The sequence below is a fragment of the Rattus rattus genome, chromosome 1 (genome assembly GCF_011064425.1).
Source record: "Rattus rattus isolate New Zealand chromosome 1, Rrattus_CSIRO_v1, whole genome shotgun sequence".
NCBI classification, from domain to species: domain Eukaryota; kingdom Metazoa; phylum Chordata; class Mammalia; order Rodentia; family Muridae; genus Rattus; species Rattus rattus.
Genome location: NC_046154.1, coordinates 206,053,778 through 206,069,605, shown reverse-complemented (window position 1 = coordinate 206,069,605; position 15,828 = coordinate 206,053,778). Strand labels below are relative to the sequence as shown.

General features: G+C 52.7%; 1 protein-coding gene across 1 annotated transcript in view; it reads left to right on the top strand.

Moving 5' to 3' along the window:
• The first annotated feature begins 271 nt into the window (after positions 1-271).
• Lrp1 (LDL receptor related protein 1) overlaps positions 272-15,828 on the top strand; it is an 80,682-nt gene continuing 65,125 nt past the window's right edge. The window contains exons 1-6 of the mRNA XM_032914049.1: positions 272-806; positions 8,605-8,727; positions 10,688-10,825; positions 12,928-13,047; positions 14,776-14,904; positions 15,015-15,278. Coding sequence (XP_032769940.1) covers positions 737-806; positions 8,605-8,727; positions 10,688-10,825; positions 12,928-13,047; positions 14,776-14,904; positions 15,015-15,278 — 844 coding nt within the window. The 5' untranslated portion in view covers positions 272-736. The remainder of the gene's footprint in view (positions 807-8,604; positions 8,728-10,687; positions 10,826-12,927; positions 13,048-14,775; positions 14,905-15,014; positions 15,279-15,828) is intronic.

Below are 15,828 nucleotides of genomic sequence, written 5' to 3'. Positions count from 1 at the left end.
CTAGCGGGCGCTGGGTTGAAGTAGATGCAGTTAGAGGACAGGGTGCCCGGGGACTCCCACTCTCGGACCGCTTCCCAGAACTCCAAAGCTTGTCGCGCCTCCGACTCCCCCTCCCCAGGGCAGCGCGCCAAATCAGCGCATGCGCACTGTCAGGATTGCCCGCGTAGCTCTTTCTCCCCCCACCCTCTCTTTTTCTTTCCCCCCCCTTCCCTCCTTCCTCCTCTCCCTGTCCCCTCCTCTCTCCTCGGAGCACCCCCTCCCCCCCCGGCACTTCAGTCCGGGGAACAGCGGTGCGAGCTCTAGGCCAGTGCACTGAGGAGGCGGAAACGGGGGAGCCCCTAGTGCTCCATCAGGCCCCTACCAAAGGCACCCCCATCGGGTCCACGCCCCCCACCCCCCACCCCGCCTCCTCCCAATTGTGCATTTTTGCAGCCGGAGGCGGCTCCGAGATGGGGCTGTGAGCTTCGCCCTGGGAGGGGGAGAGGAGCGAGGAGTAAAGCAGGGGTGAAGGGTTCGAATTTGGGGGCAGGGGGCGCACCCGCGTCAGCAGGCCCTTCCCAGGGGGCTCGGAACTGTACCATTTCACCTATGCCCCTGATTCGCTTTGCTTAAGGAAAGGATAAGAATAGAAGAGTCAGGGAGAGGAAGATAAAAGGGGGACCCCCCAATTGGGGGGGGCGAGGACAAGAAGTAACAGGACCAGAGGGTGGGGGCTGCTGTTCCATCGGCCCACACCATGCTGACCCCGCCGTTGCTGCTGCTGCTGCCCCTGCTTTCAGCTCTGGTCGCCGGGGCCACTATGGATGGTGAGTGAGATTCCGGCGGCCCCCATGGACCCCTGGGGGCTCCCCCTCCCCAACCCCCACTCTTGCGTCTGGATGGGGAAGAGAGCCGCGGGAGGGGGTGCCTTTTGTTATCCCAGTCCAGCTGACACAGCAGCGGCCTGACTGGGGGCGGGGATGGGGTCTGATTTGGGGGATGGGAGCCTGGGACAAATGATGCTTCCAGGGCCCCCCAGCTCAGACAAAGACCAGAGGCCTGGCTAGGAAAAGAGGGCTCCCCCTTTTCTGATCTTGGGATTGAGAGGCCTTCTCTTCCTATGTCTGGTACGGGAGGGCCTCTGCCTCCCCTACATCCTCCACCCTCCTGCCCCCCCCATCTGAATTGTGAAGGAATCCGGATTTGCTGTGTACCGCTGCAAAAGGGGGCGGAGGGCCTTTTGCAGTGGACTCTGAAGGCTGGAAGGCAAAGCTGGCTAGGGGTGCCCTGCTGGCCAAAGGGCAGGCAGGCCGAGAAAGCTGTGGGTGGGGATAGGGAGGGCCCCCTGTTTGGGTGTGGAATGAGCCCTGTATCCCAGGCATGGAGGCCTGGGTCCAGAATCCTGGGCTGCCTGCCTGGGTTCCGAAGTGAGCACTTCCCCTCTGAGGGCCTCTGTCAGTAGCCGGTTGAGGGATGGAGGGGTCTGGTGATGCTTACGGCTGAAATTTCCCTTCTTAATTCCTGGGAGCTTTAAGATGAGAGGAAAACGTCAGATGTCATCATTCTGGAAGAGATTGGAGAATGGTCTGGATGGCTCGGGAGGGGTCCAGAGGAAGCTCTGTCTCTCCGATTTCTGGCTTGGTCACAGTTTCCATTGGAAGGAGAGTTGATTGGGATGGGGGTCTATGACATGTACCTACACCCCAATTCCTGCTCATTTAGTAAATGTGTAAAGGCCAGTCCTGCCTCACCTCATACGTACACTTTGTATGCTAGTTGGATTTGGGCTCTGTGTTCTTTTGGGGGAACTGCGCGCCCCTTGCCCCTCTTCTGTCAGCTGTTTCTCCTCATGCAGTGACTCGACAGTTCAAAACTTGCCCAAGCTTCACGCAGGGGTCATGGGGTTGAATTGGGCTGGGTCTCTAACTTGAGAAGGGGTGAGATTTCGTGACTTCCTGTCAGGTTTGCCTCTCACTGGGAACAACAGCTTCATAGCATCTTACAGCCAGCCCTCCTCTGCCTTCCAGAGTTTGCCAGGCCAGGATTGGGAAAGTTTTTCCCTGAAATCAGATTATGTATCCTCCCCCCACCCCCTAACTTGTTTCAGTTTGGGGAGGAGGACAAGAGAGTCAGGAGGCAGCTGTGCCCAGGAAAACAGTTTACTCAGTGGTCCTCGGTCATGTCATGTTGGGGACTGTTTTGTCTGGGTGCCACCCCTAATTTTCTGCCTGCAATGAGGAAAGAGACTCTGCCCTGTCAGACAAGCCTGTGCAGACACCCTCTGCCCTTCACATTTAACATCATCCTGTGCTTTCTTTTTGGTTTGAGCATTGGGAGGGAAGAGGGGAAACTGAGGCAAAGAGCTTTGGGAAGAAAATGTATTAAGCAAGAAACAGGCCCTTCAGGAGCCCCATGGATGGAGAGTGGGTGGAATCAGGTAGAAGGGAAAGATGCTTGTGGAGATCCCTGGCTCATTCAGTGTGAGCATAACTCCCAGGACCCTAAATGCTGCACTAAGGTGATTGGTGGTGATGGAATGAGGAACTTTGACACGTTCACCTTAATTGTCTCGAGCTATGTACTGCTAAGTCCCCAGTTTGTTTCAGCTCTGTGAGTGGTCGGTCAGGGCTAGAGTAAAGGTCAGTGGTAGGGTATTTGTCCTAGCACACGGGGTGCCCTCTGTCCCATCTCTGGCAAGAAATACAATCCTAGGGAAAGGACGGTCTCCTGGGAGGAAGAGAGAACCTGTAGAGGAATAGGGTCCTGTGCATTCTGGAGCGCTTAGCCCAGCTCTCTAGACACTGAGCATCCTTCTTGGCTTTCTGGAGAAGGAGCCTCCTGCCTCGACGTACCTAACAGTTCTAATTGCCCTTCCTGTTGCTCAGAAATAACTCTAGGGACCGCCCCATACTCTCTTCTCTCTGGGTCTGAAACTCATACTGGAGTCCTCTGCCTCGTGGGGTGAGAGGCTTCACTTCCTCCTGGTAGACACATTTGGATACATTTGTAGCCAAGGAGGATTGAAAAGGCAGAGATAAGGCTCTTTGAGGACCCTGCTGAGATGGTGGAGTTCATGGTGGAGGAGCTTGAAGGCCAGGTAACCAGCTCGGGGCAGACAGCTGACTTCTGTCCCCAGTCCTCTCTTCTCCCGCCTGAGCCGGCATGTTAGAAGTTGCTGGGAAAGGTGGACAGTTGAAGTGAGTTATGAGGTTGAAGTGTCAGCCTCCTGTATTCCTGGAGAACATTCCAGTCTCTAGTCTCCCTGTTCAGACCCAAATCCTAAACATCCCTCCTTCAAAGCCAGGCGCAGGGAGGAGATTCATTGGGGCCGTTATTTTGATGTCGGGGGGCCACTTCACAAGACTTTTTCTTCCAGTCTTGTTTTCCGTGCTTTCTATTTCATTATTCCCTCCACCCATGTCACCCCTTTCCAAACCCATATCCTCTTCAAATCCCTTCCTTGGGTAGGATGCAACTTAGCGGGGAGGCAGGGCACACATAGCCTGCTTAATGCTTAAGATCCTGGGGTTCTGTCCCCTGTACCAACAAACCCCAAATCAACAGCCATCCTTTGGAAAGACTTTACTTATCCCAGTTTTACTTTAACCCCGGACCTAGAATGAATTCTCTCACGCACACCCTGAATTCTCTTCTTGGGTCTCCCCTGGCCCTTGGAGTCTTTACTCTGCCGTGATCCAGATCTAAGTAGGAGAGCTTGCTTGCCCTCAGGGACCCTGGCTGCTGAGTGGGACTGTGCAAGGGTCCCTGAGTTGGTGGTGACTTGTGCTAGGAACCTGGTCCTGCCTCCTGCGTTCTGTCCCAGATCTCAGCCTGGTTAGCAGGATCCTGTGTTGTTTGGAGAAGGAAGCAGTTAGCTCTGGAGTGTTTCCCGTGCTGCGACCTCATGGCACCAGTGCGGAGCCTCCCAGAAGGTGGTGAGGGACAGAGAGAGGGTACTCTTCATCACAATCCCACAAGATGACAGTCCCAAGCCCCGACTTCCCTGGCTGAAGACTTCGACTTCCTTGTGTGGGGGGAAGGGGGGGCACCCTCCCACTCTGTGAGAGACAGCAGTCTCTAATCTAGACTCCCGTTAGTCACATTGTTGCTGATGCTGGGACTTTGTCTCCCAAGGCCAGGATATGTGCTGCCCTCCACTCTGTCATGGGGGGGGGGTGTCACTCTCTGGGTTCACCCCAGGAGAGCTGTGTCACCCTCTGGGCAACTCCTGCCCCAGCCCCCTTCATGCTTTTTTTGGCTGTCTACTTTGTTGTCTGTCTGCTCTGTGTCTCTGGCCCTCTTAGTTCTTATCTTGTATTTGCACATCCTTTGCAGCCTGACTCTGTTCTCAGTCACTGTCTTCATTTCTTTTGTCTAACTCTAACCTCTGTGCGGTCCCTAGCTCTTGAAACCTACCTGGTGGTAGCATTTCTCCTGGGCTTCCCTGCCTGCCGCTTACCTTCCTGAACCTAGACCGTCCCCTGCAACATCCTCCAAGTTCCTCTCTCCTAACTCTCCTCACTGATTTTGGGAATTGTCTTCAGGGCACATATTTCTGGAACAACAACAAAAACAAACAAAACCCTTGATTTTTGTTTATTTTTGTTGTGGGCTAAAAGGGAGGACTGGAGGTGTTTCAGAAAGAAAAGAGGGAAGTAAGAGTTCTGGTAGAACTTCCTCCTGGTGGGAAAGACCTAGAGAACAAGTCAGGAGCTTAGGTCTTTACCACCGGTGAGCACAGGCCATGTGGGCATGGGGGAGGGCTAATAACAAGGGACTCAGCCTTGAGAGATGTGTTGACCTCTGCAGGCATTCCAGGGGATCTGGATTTTATTTGTAGGGAAAGGAAGAGACAGGGTCGTGGGTCAGGCTGATGTCCTGCTGAGTCAATATTGACTCAGGATTGAAGGGTAGACCCTTCTTTTCCCCTGGCTGTCTGTCCATCTGTCCCAGGCCGCAAAGCAGGGTTTCAGACTCAGGAATGACAAAAATGTGTCTGAACCTCACTGAGCCGAGGGAAGGAGCCACTGGTAACACCCAAAATACATAAAATTTGGCGAAAGCTCTGTGTTGGGCAGAAGGCCTTCGCTGCCCAGTGTTTGAAAGCTTAGATCCCTGTAGTCTGTCTCCAGCTTGGCTTGTTCCCTGAGCTTGGCCATGTGGTTTCCCTTAAAGAATATCCCCATACCTATCAGGGGCACCTATCCCTATCTCTACCCCGTCACTCTCCAAGTGGTCCAGGGTCACTTTCTTGCTGCTCCTGCTCTCAGTCCTTCAGGAAGAAGGCCTGGGGCTCCCGGGGGTTGTTGAAGGGCAGCCCCTTCCCCCCTTCTTTGGAGAGTCTCTGTCCAGGGCTACACTTTCTCTTCTCCCTCTTCCCTAGTCAGGCGTACTGGCCTCCCGTCACCACCCTACCCCAAGGTCCCAGAGTGAGACAGAGGAGATAGCCAAGGCTTGAGCCAGGCGGTGGGGTCTGTGTTGTGTCTGGATACACACCCAACCCCACACCTCCTGCCCTGGCTCCAGCTTGGTGGCCCTGGGGGCCATGGCTGGGCTGGGTGCCTGGTTGGGGAGGGGCAGGGTGTTGGCCAAGTTAGCATGGCGGTCACATCTCTAGGCAAAGCTGAGAACAGACACCCCTGTGTCCCCGTACTCCTGCAGCTCTCTCTCCCTCCTCCCTCTCTCCTGATTCTCCCTTAGGCCCCAGCCCTCCTCTCTCCCATTCTTGTCCCACTCCTCCATGCCCTCATCCCCAGAGGCTACCCAGTCTGAACAATCGCTGTTGCCCTCCCTCTGATAGGGAACCATGTTCCTACCTCTTCTTTCTCAGTGTTCTCTGTAGGATGGGATTAAGCTGGCAAACATCTCATAGCCTGACAGTTGGACCCCAGGGCTTCAGATATGTGTGTGGTACTCAGTGGTCACCTTTAAAGAAAATTCACTGCCATCTGGTGTTGGGGACAGTGAGGGGACAGGCAGGGACTGACTGAGGCTGCCAATTCCTAACCCATCTGAAGGCCACAATGACAGGTTTTCTGTGTGTTGAGTTCAGATGCAGAAGACTCCTCTAAGGGCATCTAGGTTGGCTTGGCCTTTAAAGAGATTATATGTTTCCTCCCCCATCCCACTCCCGGCTCCCTCCCAGCTTGGAGGAGGCTTCACTTGGCTGTGGAGACTGCCCCAAAGTAGGTTATGTGTTTTCCTTCTCCCCCTGAAGGAAATCAAAGACAGGCTTCAGCCTTCTCACTCAAAATTCCTAGGGCTTTCTCCACCATGGCTGACAGGAAGTTCTTTTACTTATCTCTCTCCAATCCTTCTGCTATCCTGGTTTTCCTGAGAGACCTGCAACCCGCCCTCTCCTCCATCCACCCTGTGCCCCTGGGCCTGAGGAGATGGTGCAGGACAGGGTCTGAGCCCTCCTCTTCCTTTCTGGGAGGGAGGGAGCCCATCCCCCACTGCCCTCCACAAGAGCACATCTGGTTTGTGAATCTCTCATTTCAGCTTTTGGAGTTTGCCAGCTGCTGTTTCCTCTGTCGAATTCAGGCCAAAAATGGGGGTGGGGGACAGTGGGGGAACCATGTGAGAGTCAGAGGAGGGGACCCACGGCTGGGGCTCAGAAGACAGAGGAGGTCAGAGTGACCAGCCAGTGACCTCAGGCCCTGGCTGTGGGTTCTGCCCCTGGCGAGTGGGGGGGGCATGTGCTCAGCCCCCAGGTGGGAAGGGGAAGATGTGTCATCAGCCTGGGTGTCTCAGGGGTCCGATTCTGAGCTCCAAACACCCCATCTGTCTCTGAGAGCTGCTGCAGTCCCTCTCTCCCCCTCAGGCCGCCTAGCTGGCCAGGGGAAGTGGTGGTCTCCAGCATGCTAACTAGGCTGGCGGGCTGTTTCCCCGGGAAGACCTCACAGCTGGCCCAGTGGGGCAATGAACTCAGCATTATCCACCTCCTCAAGGGGCCTTTATTCCCGGATCAGGGGAGGGGGGAGAAGGAAGGGAGGGGGACTCCAAGGGGGCCTGGCCAGGCCATCCTTGATGTGTTTCCTGAACTCAGCTCTGGTTCTGGCCGGGGGCCTGGGTACAGTCCCCTCCGCCAGAGCTGGGGATGAGGGAGAGAGGACATTTCGTGTGGCCATCCAACTTCCTCCTTCAGAGCCCTGACACACTTTTCTTACTCTTCTGTCTCAGCCCTCCGTTAGTACTATGTAGTCTCCCCCAGGAACTGTGGGTCCCGAGGGGTCCATGACCTTTGGACACATCTTGGTGCCTAGTTCAGTGCCTGGCACAGAGCTGGCCTTCAGTATGTGTCAGAGAAACAGAAATGGGCTCTACCCTGTGGGAGAAAAGGTGATGAGAAACCGGGAGAGGAGACTCCTGCCCTGATGTGGATGAAAGACCCCTGTCCCGTGCAGGACATGGTGACTGGAACAGATGGGTTAGGGGTATGGCTGCCAGGTGAGGGCTGTACTCCTTAAGGACCTAGAGCCCTTGTGCCAGAGAGATGGCTCAGTGGTTAAGACTCACTGCTTGCTTTTCCAGAGTACCTGAGTTCAATTCCCACCATTGCAAAGGCATCTCGCACCTTTTCTAAATCTACTTCCGTGGGACCCAGTGCTTCTGTGCTCTCCTCAGACACCAGGCAAATGTGCTACACAGACAGCCATGCAGGCAAAACACCCATACACATAAAATAAAACTTGAAAAAGAAAAAAGGAAACAAAGCAACAACAACAGAAACCTAGATTTGGCTGAACTGGGTTGAGTCCTGGTTTGTCACTTGCCAGGTGTGTGATCCTGGGCAGGTCTGGCCCAGAAACTGTGGGTTAGCCTTCCCTCTTCTCATCTTGTGGGAAAGACTAAATAAGATGGCACGTGGAAAAAGCTAGTTTATCACTGTCTGCTACACTCATGCTGATCACAGTACTGCCCGCTGTCTCTGGTGGAGCTCCTCATGAGGGTGGGAGGGGGGATGAGCGGGATTAGAGCCAGGTGGTTCCCATGGATATAATCACTCCACAGGTGAGGGGTACCACAGTTAGTTCCTAGAGATCAAGCCAACCAGCACCCTGCCTCTGCTGGGTAATGAGCTTTAGGTCCTTCTTATCCAGAGAACTCCCCTAAAAGTCCTACTTGTGGTCTTGTGTCTTGTGGAAGCTGAAGTTTCTGCCCAGCTGTCCTCTGCAGATAACATCTCCAAGCCACACTGTATGCCAAGGGCACCCCTACAGTTCTCTTCCAGGGGTCCAGTGGTAAGGGGTAGGAGCTGGGTGATATAGATCAAGAGGTCAGTAGCATCCTGAGGTCAGAGGTTAAGAAAGGCCAGCTGGACGGGAACAAGAGGAACACAGAGAAAGAGCACAGTGAAGGTCTCTGCCCTGTCCCACCATCATCCCTGGCAGAGTGAGGTGTGCTGGTGTCTGGTGGGGTGACAAACAGCAAGGAGCTACAGGGGCCTGCTGAACAGACAACCTAGGAAACTTGGAAAGAGGTGATAAGGTCCTTTTGGCTCCTCCATTGTTCCGGGTCCACGGTATGGCGGATTGATGCTGGAGAAGAACGAGCCTTAGGAAGCTCCAGGGTCCAAGAGAGAGTTCCCTCCTTTACGGTTACCCTTTCTTTCCTTGCCTTCAGCCCCTAAAACTTGCAGCCCTAAGCAGTTTGCCTGCAGAGACCAAATCACCTGTATCTCGAAGGGCTGGCGGTGTGACGGGGAAAGAGATTGTCCGGATGGCTCTGATGAAGCCCCCGAGATCTGTGAGTATCTTCCCTGGCTTGCTCTCTCCAGATGAGAGCAGCCGTCTCTAGCCTAGCATGGGGCTTGCTCTGTACTTGTGCCCAGGACACAGCTAAAGTATCCCTGCTTCTTCAGAGGACCCACACACTCCCTGGCATGCGTAACAGCAGCACCCTGGACTTCTCCTTTGGCTCCCATGTCCCCAAGGCTGTTGGGGACAGTATCCTCTGGGCTGCACCTTTGTCATGAGGAGATAACTGAGCCACACTTTTCTTTGAGCATTTTCTTCTTCCCCACTTTGAAACTTCTCTGGCTGGTGCTCAATGAGTGGCCTTCAGGTCTTGCCAGGTACCCTGCTACCCTTAGTCCCAGGCCAAAGGCCATTGGCCTTACTCAGTCCCTGTACCAGAAGCCCCACCCCTGTACCCTTCCTGACACCCTGCCCTCGCCTGCCCCCAATAAGTGGTGTAATCAGAGGCAGCTGTTTAAACTGGGAGAAAGGTCCCCACCCAGCCTTCACCCTGCCAGTGGCCAGGATGGGGAGGGTTTAAAGGGTGGAGGACTTGCTGCCGGGACTCTAGAGTACTGGGGTCTCCACCCCCAGTATCTTCCATACATGGCCAATCCTGGCCAAGGTCTTAGCATGCTCTGGACTTCATCTGGCTCTGGTCCTATCTGTACCCTTTCCCCATACTTCCAACCATGGTCATCAAAGGTTGAAGGTGAAGGGTGGAAATGAAGCCACCTGTTTTCTTCCTCACCCCTGCATTCCTGCCTGGAGGAGTAGATACTACTTCCTCTCCACGTGTTTGACCCCTTGCCTGTGTGGCGGAAGGACAGAAAGCCACAGAGAAGGGCTGGGTCACACTCTTGTTCATCCTTCTTTCAGTTTGATACAAATCCCATCTCAGATAGTTCCCCACATGTGTGTTCACACACATGCATTCTCCTGGAGCATAGCAGATACACATAGCCCCACCTGGCCCACCCACCAGACAAAGACGCCGACAGGTTTGTATAACCCATGCAGATGCTATACACTCCCAGGAGTGGCTGCAGAAACACTCTGACAGATGCCTGAACACACAGACTGGCAGGGGAACATATAAATCCAGGCAGGGTCACAAGATGTTATGGGAACTTCTTGCCCACGAACCACTCCCTGCACGAGCAGTGCCTGTCAGGCTCTGCCCCCATACACACCCTCTCATATACCCTTACCTGTTGGGATCATCGTCTTAACCTCTCATCCCTCCAGCCAGCAACCGTGGCAATTAAGAGGGATGTGGTTAGTAGGCCACAGCTTTTGACATCTCCAGATCCTTTCGTTAGATCTTTGCTCTGGGTTGCAAGTCTAGAATAATACTGTATTGAAATAGGTATAAGTCAACATACACAGTTCTGAAATTTCCAAGTAGCCACGCTGGGGGAAAAAAAAAAAGCAAACTGCTAAGGTTAGTTTGAATGCTTTCACCGAAGGCGCTCAAAATATTGTTTTCACTATATGAATATTCTGTGTATGAAACTATTAGAGATCTTTTGCCCTCTTTTGATGGATCAAAAAACTAGTATATATTTATACGTGGTTTTAATTTGGTGCACTCACAGCGTTGGAGAGCTGCAGAAGGCTGGTGCTGGTGCATGAACTGGCTCTCTTGTAGACACAGCTCTGCGCTCTGAAACCCACATAAAGTTAGTGTGTGTTTGTTTATCATTGGAGCTCCTTTCTGCCAGGGACTGTGTTTCCTTAAACCCAGCAAAACCTTTCACTTCTGCCTTCTGCCTGTCTCCTGATTAGAGAATGTTGAGGCTGGGGGCTCCCTTAGGGAGTAGGCCCTAGCCTAACACCTCTTGAGATCTAGAATGTGCCGCTATCTGAAATGCCAATCTTGGTTTATTAAACCTACCCACCCATTACAGAGACACCTAGACAGACACCCCAGGCAGCCTGGTCATGCTGTCACTTCTGTTTGCTCCCAGGTCCACAGAGTAAAGCCCAGAGATGCCCACCAAATGAGCACAGTTGCCTGGGGACCGAGCTGTGTGTCCCCATGTCTCGTCTCTGCAACGGGATCCAGGATTGCATGGATGGCTCAGATGAGGGTGCTCACTGCCGAGGTAGGGGCTCCCCACACTCTCCTGTGCCATGGATACAGGATCTCTTGGCTCAGCATCTGGTGGGATGGCTGGTTTATGATCAAGGACCGTCCTTGAGCTTCAGTGTGTATGAGGCCTTGTTCTGCTCCCATGCCCAGATTTGCAAGGCCCCTTGGGCTTGGAGATTGATCTGACAGCCCTGAAGGCTTCAGCCATGGGCCTGACCAGGCACTTTCTTCTGGCTGTGTGTGCTTGGATAAGTCACTAGCTCTTTTCAAGTCTGTTCTCAACTATTAAATGAGGAGTTGGCATTTTTATGCTGTTTGTTTTTAATCCTGGACTCCTTCTTTGAACGCTTTCCTATCTGAATCCTGAGAGAGGGACAGAGGTGCTGTGCTCACAGCTAAGATGGGGAGGAGTTCAGTCTGAGGAGGGAGTACTCACCATCAGTGTCTCTTAGCTGTGGTAGCAGTTTGAGAGGAACCGTGATATGGGTGGTGACAAAGCTTCAGGCCCGGCTCTTAGAGAAATAGTAGCCTCTTCTTCTTCTGCCCTGGGCTCTGGGCCTGGAGCGAGCCATGTCTGACAGGCCTTGAGGAAAGCAGTTATGGAAGTCGGGGTGTGGCAAGCGTCGTATGTCATGCACATGTCAGAAAACATCTGTCTGTGGGAGGAGGCACATCTGGATCCTTTCACTCTGGCATGGACTGTGGAGCAAGGGAGTTTGTGGGGGATTTTTCCCCCCTCCTTTCTTTTGGTTGATTTCATCTGGAGATCTTGGAAGGAGATGCAGAAATTAAGTTCAGCCCCATGTCCAATCTTAGCCAACAGCTCGTGCTCAGGTTTGCTTCCTTGTGGAATACTTTTCAGTAACAGAAACAAACAAACAAAATGACTCGACTCTGAACCCCCCGCCCCCCACACACACCAAGACTAGATCTTCCACAGCAGACAACATTTTCTTCCTTGGCAAAAGACAATGATGGTGGTAAATTTGGGCTTTCTGGTCAGAGAAGAGCAGAAGGAATAACCGAGTCCCGCCTCCCTATCCCAGCCCCTTCTGGCAGACTTAGTGCCCTAAACACCTTATCCTTTGAGCTGTTCTCTTCTGGGGAGGAGTGGGCACTTGGACAAAGGGGTCTTTGTGGCCTAGTTGCCCAGCCCCAACAAGCCCTTAATTGGGTCGCTGGTCTTGGGAGGGGTTGTTCTTGTACCTCTCCCTGCCCCTGTCTTACCCCTGTCTCCCCTGTGGAAGTGGGTCATGGCAGAAGAATCCATTTTATTCTTCCTCTCCGTCCTCCATCTGGACTCTGGGTCTTTCCTGTGAGGCCCCCAGAGCTCAAAGATGACTTAGAACAGTACTTTTAGTCCAGAAGACGAAAGCAACCATGTCTGTCTGTTCTTCCCCCTCAGCTGGAGCTGACACAGTAACTCCCTTTAGGTGCAAACTAGAAGCACACAGAAGGGATGAGATTCACTGTCCCTTCTTGTGGATCCCAGAACCCATCCTATGGGAGACACAGATGTGCTGAGTGTCAGGGCAGGAAGAGGCAGGTGACAAGCCACAGTTGGCCGTGACCTCTGTGTTAGTCCCTTATCGGCTTTGTAAAATACTACACTGCTTCCTCAGTCCCTCCCTCTCAGACATGATGGCCTTTACTTCAGAGCAGTTTCTGAAGGGTGACTGGAAATGGAGGGGGCACTGTCTTGAGATAGCTATGTGTCTGGGATGGTTGCTATCTTGGGGTGGCTGTGTGTTTGGGGTGGTTGCTGTCTTGGGGTGGCTGGGCTGTGTATCTGCGGTGGTTGCTGTCTTGGGATGGCTGTGTGTCTGGGGTAGTTATTGTCTTGGGATGGCTGTGTGTCTGGGGTGGTCACTGTTTTGGGATGGCTGTGTGTCTGGGGTGGTCACTGTTTTGGGATGGCTGTGTGACTGGGGTGGTTGCTGTCTTGGAATGGCTGTGTGTCTGGGGTGGTTGCTGTCTTGGGATGGCTGTGTGTCTGGGGTGGTCACTGTTTTGGGATGGCTGTGTGACTGGGGTGGTTGCCGTCTTGGGATGGCTGTGTGTCTGGGGTAGTCGCTGTCTTGGGGTGGCCTGAGTGTCTCCCCTGCCCTTGTGCAGAGCTCCGTGTCAACTGTTCTCGAATGGGCTGTCAGCACCATTGCGTCCCTACACCCAGTGGGCCCACATGCTACTGTAATAACAGCTTCCAGCTTCAGGCAGACGGCAAGACATGCAAAGGTATGTGAGCATGACTGTGTATGTGGGCTATGAGCATGAGGAGGCTGGTTGTAAGGTGGGCTGGAGCAGGGCTGGGCTGGGGGAGCAAAAACAAAAATGAGGGGTTCGAGGGGCAGTCCTCACATAGTGTGGCTACAAGCCCTAAGCACTGCTTCTAGCCTACCCTTAAAAATGCTTCCAGAAGGTGTAGCTTGCACATGAATTTTGTTGTCAAAAATTAAAACACTGACTTGGTGGTACAGCTTGTACCTGTAGCTCCCATACTTGGAAAGCTGAGGTACAGGGATTGCTGGGAATTCCAGGCCAACCTGGGCTACAGTGAAACCCTTTTCTCAAAAAAAAAAAAAAAAAAAAAAAAAAAAAAAAAAGACCAAGCAGATCAAAACAAAGTTTCTTCAATTCTGATATAGTTCCCCTCTCTCTGGAGGACAAACCTCCTAGCAGTGTGTGCTCCCCTTTTGCAGGCCCCCGTGTACACATACTCACCAAAAGTCTAATTGGAAGCAGTGCTTGTGCATGTGTTCTTTTTCCGTAAGTGATTCGGCACTGTGGGTATCACTTACAACGTTCCAGGGATTTCCCCCCCCATCATCCCTGGTAGCATGAAGAGATTTACCTCATTCATTAAAAAAACCACTGTGACGTGAAACTATTACCACAGTTTACTTGGCCATTTTCCTATTTGATGAGTAAAATGTTCCCATTTTTTTTCTCTGTCTCAAACAATGCAAACTTTTCTGTTTTAATTTGCCTGTCCCAAGTCTGCACAAATTCTGCCTTCTCGGTGCAGCTGCCCTGACCTCTAAATCATACTCTTGTGACCTGCCTTTCTCTGCCTTCATCCCCACCCCCCTTTTATGTGTACAAGTGTTTTACCTACATATATGTCTGTGCACCACAGGTATACCTATTGTCTGGAGATGGGGTTGGATCCCCTGGAACTAGTGTTAGGGGTGGTTGTGAGCTACCACGTGGGTGCTGGGACTAAAACCTGGGTCTTCTGCAAGAGCAACAGTGTTCTTAACCATTGAGTCATCCATCTAGCCTCTCTGTATTTTTGTAAGATTTATTTATTTTTATAAATAAATGTATGAGTGTTTTGCCTTACAGGTATGTGTGGTACCACATGCATACTTGGTGGTTGAGGTCAGAAGAGGCATAGGATCCCCTGAAAGTGGCATTTTACATGGTTGTGAGTCACCATGTGGGTGCTGGGAACAGAATCTGGGTCCTCTGGAAGAGCTGTAAGTGTTCTTAACCACTGAGCCATCTCTGTAGCCCCTGGACTTTTATTTTTAATGAAGGTCTAGGGATCAAACCCAGGGCCTTGCACGTGTCAGGCAAGCTCCCTGCTGCTGACATACACTAGAGTCCTTCGTCTCCGTTATCTGGTCTCCTCTCACCTGAGCTTTTCCTTTTATTTCTTTCATTATAACACTAGCCTTCCGTTTATCACCAGAATGCAAGTTTCACGAAGACAGTAATATAGTTCTGTTTTCAAATTCATCATTGTATCTTCCATACCTGCCCTAATCATTGTCCAAGAATTGTTTTCTGAGTGAATGAGTATCAGTGCACATGACTCAGTAAATTCCGAAAGTGTTTGCCAGGCAGCAGTGTCTTTGCATGCTCTGAACTATAATCGATTCCGCCAGTCAGCTGGTGGTATCTCAGGGCACCCTCGCTACACTAGAATGACCATCTTCTCGTCTTTTTCTCTCTGGACAGATTTTGACGAATGCTCTGTGTATGGCACTTGCAGCCAGCTTTGCACCAACACAGATGGCTCCTTCACATGTGGCTGTGTTGAAGGTTACCTGCTACAACCGGACAACCGCTCATGCAAGGCCAAGAATGGTAAGTGGGGTTGCCTGTGGCCATGGAGCCGGGGACCTGCAACGCAGTTCCCTAAGTGAATGGTGGCCTCAACAGTTACAAGTCCCAACTGCCCTTTCTCCCATCCTCAGAGCCAGTAGATCGGCCCCCGGTGCTACTGATTGCCAACTCCCAGAACATCCTAGCTACGTACCTGAGCGGAGCCCAGGTGTCTACCATCACACCCACCAGCACCCGACAGACCACAGCCATGGACTTCAGTTATGCCAACGAGACCGTATGCTGGGTACATGTTGGGGACAGTGCTGCCCAGACGCAGCTCAAGTGTGCCCGGATGCCTAGCCTGAAGGGCTTCGTGGATGAGCATACCATCAACATCTCCCTGAGTCTGCACCGTAAGTCATTCAGAGGGCAGGGAAGCAGGGGAGATGGGAAAGAGGGGACCCTACCTCTGGCAGAGGCTGAGACGGGGGTCTACGCTTCTATGGAGCAGGAGCAGTGCGATGGCCGTTCTTCCTTTACGACCTTTACGCCCTTTTTGCGCCCTTTTACGCCCTTCATGTCCTTTACGCCCTTCATGTCCTTTACGCCCTTTACGTCCTTTACGTCCTTTACGTCCATCCAGAGACCGCTCTTTGATTTCTGGTTCAGGGCTAAAGCCATCCTCAGCAGAAATGTAGGCTGAGAGGGCCACGAATGGTCACTCTCCAGAGACCAGGGACTGTCCCATCCTTGAAAGCAGAGTGTCATTAAACTACAGAGGGGTTTTCCCATATGGAAGGATCTGGAGGAGAGTCAGAGAAGGGTTGTGTTATGTAGCAGAGGGCAGAGGAGCCTGAGCCTGAGCCTGAGCCTCTCACTTTGGGCTTCCATGTAGCATTCTTACCCTCAGGAGTATGGCCAAAAAGGACACCCCGCTGTTGGGTAGGTGCCAAGTCCCCGAGC